This window comes from Ostrea edulis, chromosome 5, assembly GCF_947568905.1.
Source record: "Ostrea edulis chromosome 5, xbOstEdul1.1, whole genome shotgun sequence".
Classification (NCBI taxonomy): domain Eukaryota; kingdom Metazoa; phylum Mollusca; class Bivalvia; order Ostreida; family Ostreidae; genus Ostrea; species Ostrea edulis.
This window is the reverse complement of record NC_079168.1, coordinates 41012628-41018086: the sequence shown is the minus strand read 5'-3', so window position 1 is coordinate 41018086 and position 5459 is coordinate 41012628. Positions and strand designations below refer to the sequence as shown.

The following is a 5459-nucleotide window of genomic DNA, read 5'->3' as shown; positions in this document are numbered from 1 at the left end:
CAATGCTCCCCCCCCCCCCCCCCTATTATCGTCGTAGTTACATAAGGTAATGGATAAAAAAAGATAATGGATAAAATATGAGTGGTTCCAAGATAAGAGATACAAAAGTTTGTTTTTGTAGAAGTGTATGACACATCCCTGTTCCCGGTTTTGGCGTTGAATGAGTCTGTCACGCCACCTGACAGTGCACGTGGATGCAGCACTGGAAATAAACCACACTGTAATGTTTTTTGTTCTGAAGTTTAGAAAGGTCCTACTGATGAAAAATAATAATACGAATGTTCCAAAATAGCTGGCATCACGAGTGAAGATATTCAACGATATTATGCAAATAGACCAGGGATACATATGATATGATATGATTTATTGACCAATTAAGGACTCACAAGGGGCAATAACATAATATATATATGTACTTTGAATGCTTCTTTTTTTCCCACTAGGGAAATATATGATATATAAATATTCTTGTCAAGATTACTACCTTTTGGCCCAAATTTACGTTTGAGTAGGGAATGTAATTAACAGTATAATGAGAAAAAATGTCATTTTAATTGATAACGTGGTTTCGATACATTAATAAATTAATAGCTTCCGCACATTACTAAAGAAGGAGGAGGGGAGATAAAGATGATACATAATAAATGAGAAATACACGTTTTTGTCTATTTCACTGTATAGATCTAGAGTTTTTATTTTAACTTTGATTGTTTGCTGTTACCGGTCCCACGGAAACGGTGTCATATTCCAGGATATATTAAACAAATTGAGCCCGTTGTCAACAGCACATGTTCCCCAATATCTGTCCGTCTTAATTATGTTAACAGGTGTTACAAAAAGCGTCCGAAAATACTTTTTCAGTGATACAGTCAGAAGTCTAAATCATACAATATCGTTACATGTATGTACGATATTCATATTGTGAGACTTACATTGTACAAGATAGGAAGGGGGATTGTGTGTGTGTGTATGTACAGTATAGAATTGAATATGAAAATTATTTTATCAGAAAGTTAATCTACCACCTGTAAAACAATACATGTTAAAAAATATTATTTTGTCTGACATGAGTTAAGTGACTGTTTGAAGGCTGCCTTTAACCCTGGCGACCGCAGCACGTTGTTTCATTGTGAAAAATATCTTTCTACCCCCCCCCCCCTCCCCCCCCACCCCCACCCCCATAACGTTAAAATGGTTTGTTTCGATGTTACACTAAACATATTTCACATTCTTAGTCGATGATCTATACCAATGATCAAATTTAGTGACGGAGCAACGAGGGATAACTCGTACCGATGGTTTTATTGATGATAACGTGCTTTCCTGTATTTAGTCGGCACCCAAAATGGCTGGCATGTTGACGCAAGGACGACGCGTCGTGCCAAAAATATTTCGAAGGTTTTCTGGTTATAATGCTTTAAACCATGCAATCAGGGTATGTGCTTTGAGAAAACATAATTATTCAATAAGAACAATATTACTACAAGCAGAACTGATCATTCAAGTAAACGACGGTTTCTTTTGAATGACATTGGCTCTTACTCTTAGTTTCTTCAAGTACTTTGCATTGCAAATATTTTTTGCAGTGTTTGGTCTAATCATTTTACCTTTGTTTCAAGTAGTAAAGATAACACTGTAATCCTAATATGCGGAAATATTATTCCTCGCATTAAGGTGAATCAAATAATGTGAACCAGACTGGTTTTTGAGAATCCCGAATTTCCTCATTAATATAAACATTCCCGAATGTTGTTAGAAATTACATCTTATCACAAATCGCTAAGGTATGTAATGAATATCATTGATAGTTATTTTCATTCAAAAATAAGTTTTGAAATTTCATTTGTAGATCTAATTGCCTTATAATCAGTAATTATGTTCATTGGAACTGGTAATTTTGTCTGTAGTAAGGGTAATCTTGGTTGAGATTCAGCTTGGCTGAATATTTAGACTGACGCCTTCACTGAATCTCGGAACAGTCCTTCATAATTCATGTCTCGAAATTTACTTTCAGCTTCAGCCGGTTCTAACAATTAATGTGCACTGAGGTGATACTGCTGATCGCAGCCAAGATTATAATAAGGGGTATATACAATATCACCCCTAATAAAAAACACAAGGAGTGAAGCAAGTTTTTACTCTAAACTTTGATTCAAAACACTCTAAAATTCTTCCTTTATTGTCAGCCATCTCAAAGTTCTTTCTGATCCAGTAATTTCCAGGGTTCCAAATTACTGCTCGCCCACTTGCATTGGCGACTATACTTTGCTTGTGGGCACCCCGAATTTCTGTTCTCATCGCCCATTTGGCTACCGTAATTGTCTGATCAACATTTTTTTCCCCGATCAATCCAAGTCCTAATATAAACAAAGTTCAATTTCCGGTTGAGATTTTGCTACTTTGTGAGATGAATAAGATACATGTAAGCGTGTGTTGGTTTTGGTTAAATCACCATTTGTCGAAAACTGTAGTAGAGGTCGCTGGACATGGAATCAAACCCAGGACCCCTGCTTTACTAGTCAGGTGCTCAAACCACTGAGCTACCCAGGCTGATATCCATGATCCATATAGCCCTAACTACTACAAAAGCAAACAAATTTCTCTTGAAATTATCGATTACAATTAAGTTTTTACTTTTTGCCAACCAAGCATTACCTGCTCTAATATTATATACGTTGTTTTCAATTTCTCTAAATGGATGAATTTTAATTGATAAATGTATGTATGTATATTTCCCCCTCCCTCGTAGGTTTGGAATTTTGGACACAAAATTAACTATAAAAAAGAAATAGAAATGCAATTTCAATGGTAAAATCATTGAGAAAAAGAAATGAAATCCCTTTTGGTTTTAACCTTTTCATATATACTGGTAGTTGTACGAAGATAGTCAAGAAAGATCTATATCTATATCTATATATATATATATATATATGTGTGTGTGACGTAATATGTTGTATTGTTAGAGCTTTGAAATTTTTGTGTCACGTAGCAGAAAATTGTGAATGTTGATATACATCATTAAGAAAAAAATAAAAACCTCTGAGGGACTCGGAACTTGTGATCTGAAGACTACTAGCATTAGTCCGCTGTCAACAGTAACCACACAGATGACGGAAGTTTAAAAACATTAAACAAAATATCGCTGACTTTATATTTGCATTTACCATGCACTTTTGGGATGTGATATTCCTGCTAAATGATGCATTTGTGACGTACTTCCATAAAACGTGTAAAATATCCGGGGTTGTCAGATACACACAATAGAAAATATAAAAACAATTCCAAGTGTCAGAGATGAAAACTGTACACAATTAGACAGTAACGCCAAATGAAAATATAGCATATACATGTACATATTTTCACATAATATGAAATAATGGAACCAATGATTATTTCATCTCAAATGCTGTTGTGATTTTGATATATAGTATGACCAACGAGAGCACGTTTTCTGTGTTTCGGTTAAGAAGTAAACGTAACTATCTGGTATTATAGTGAGTTCAGGCATGTAGCATTGTTTATTATAGTGAGTTCAGGCATGTAGCATTGTTTTTGAAAGTGGAATCAGGTGGGAGGCAGATGGAGAAAAAGTTGACTTCACATTTGTCTGAAAATTCTTGACAAGCAGGGGAAAAAAATAGTTCTGCCCAACCCTCAAAATCATGGAGGGGAGAGGAGGTACCCTTCAGTACAGGACTTGCATTTCATAAATTTGCAGTGTAATAATTACATAAATTGTCAAGCTATGGGGTATGTGTTAACAGACCCCCCTCTCCCCTGTTGTAATGTGCCTGGTGATTGATGCATATGATGTGATTTTTGTGATACCATTGCATAGCAGTCAGTTACAATGACTTGAGAAAATCTAACAAACTGAGAAAATGTCTACATATGATAGGTGAAATACCCGATGGTTTTTGTGTTGCCTTCAGAAATTTTATCTAATAACTCATATTTATGGTTCGCTTACAACATTCTGAAATGTGATAGTTTTATCAGGCAGATATTTGTTTTTAATCATAAAAAAATGATTGTCTTTAGCCATCACTAATTTGTATACAACAGCTGCCAAAGTGACACATAAATTTCATAACTTCCTTCTCTGAAGAATTCCAAAATGTTACAGTTTCGATATTCTGTATTAATAAATCTTTTACAGGTTTACTTGCATTTTCTATTAGATAAGTGGATTACATCGACTCGGACAATGAGTTTTAATTAAGTGATCTCATGATGACTGTGCCACATGACTCACCACTTTGGTATAAAGAATCCTAATCTTCCCAAACATGGATGACAGAAGTTAACATGTTGCCTGTTTTCAACATTTAAACCAATTGATGTCAAATCTTCAGAAAAAGATAGTTTTTCTGTAAATGTGAAAATTTTTACATGGTGTTTTTGGTCTGTCTGCCTTTCTGTCTGTAATTAAAACCTTGGACATATTAAACTATTTAACTATACAAAATAGAGATTTCAAGATCAATGTCATTCATAAAGTTGAAGGTCAAATTTGTCTTAATCAAACATGGCCATATCATGTTTTTGGACATTAATCTCTCAAACTCCTTCCATTTCAATCGTGTTAATGATGATCTTGAAAAATTTCTATTGTGTCATATTAGAAATCTTAGAGAGTTACTCATCATAGTGAATTATAACTTGTATAGAAAATGATGCAATTGTCAGTAATAAATACTGTATTGACCTTTCTTTACAATATGCAATCTTCAGTAATAGATACTGTATTAACCCATCTTTATATGCAACTGTCGGTAATAAATACTGTATTAATCTTTCTTTACAGAGCTCAAGACAAATGCATCATGCCCTTGGCAAGTATTTTTTCTTCTTGCTTTATGCCCCACCCCAACATCTTGTACTGTCTGTCTGTATAAATTCACGTTGCTTTAAGGAGGAATGCTACACCAGAGAAATTTAATATAGATCGATGAAAAGTGGAGGATATTTACAACAATATTCTGAAATTGAAAACTGAAATTTACTTTATTTTGTCAAAGAATGCAGTTTTAGTAGAAAGTAATCTGGAAAAAAATTAAAACCCCTGCTGGACTCGAACCCGCAATCTACAGTTAAGCAGTCTCTGTTCTAACCTTCTGGGCTATACTCAGCTAGCCATTTAAATCGAAAAGGAATAGACCAATGATGTTTATATTTTCATCCATGTTTTAAAAGGAAATCAGCAATTATGACGATATAGTGCAATTCCTTAACATGCTTAATATCTTATGATTTATAAAATTATTTTAAATTTTATTTTCACGCTGAGTACATTTTTCAGATACATTCATGGCTGACAGTCACAAATTGAGCTTTCAAAAGTTCTTTTTACCCCCCCCCCCCCCCCCCCCCCCCCCCCCCCATCTTAGATTTCCCGAACTATTGATTTCCATCTCCCAGACTTTTGATTAACAGTACTTTGGATTAAATGAAAGAAT

The 5459-nt window shown here is 34.5% G+C and overlaps 1 protein-coding gene across 3 annotated transcripts in view; it reads left to right on the top strand.

Moving 5' to 3' along the window:
• Positions 1-1303: 1303 nt before the first annotated feature.
• LOC125651567 (dihydrolipoyllysine-residue succinyltransferase component of 2-oxoglutarate dehydrogenase complex, mitochondrial-like) overlaps positions 1304-5459 on the top strand; it is a 23320-nt gene continuing 19164 nt past the window's right edge. For 2 of the 3 annotated variants that reach the window (XM_048880222.2, XM_056166232.1), the window contains exons 1-2: positions 1304-1435; positions 4808-4835. In XM_048880222.2, coding sequence (XP_048736179.2) covers positions 1346-1435; positions 4808-4835 — 118 coding nt within the window. In that variant the 5' untranslated portion in view covers positions 1304-1345. The remainder of the gene's footprint in view (positions 1436-4807; positions 4836-5459) is intronic. The other variant, XM_056166233.1, reaches the window with a different exon arrangement.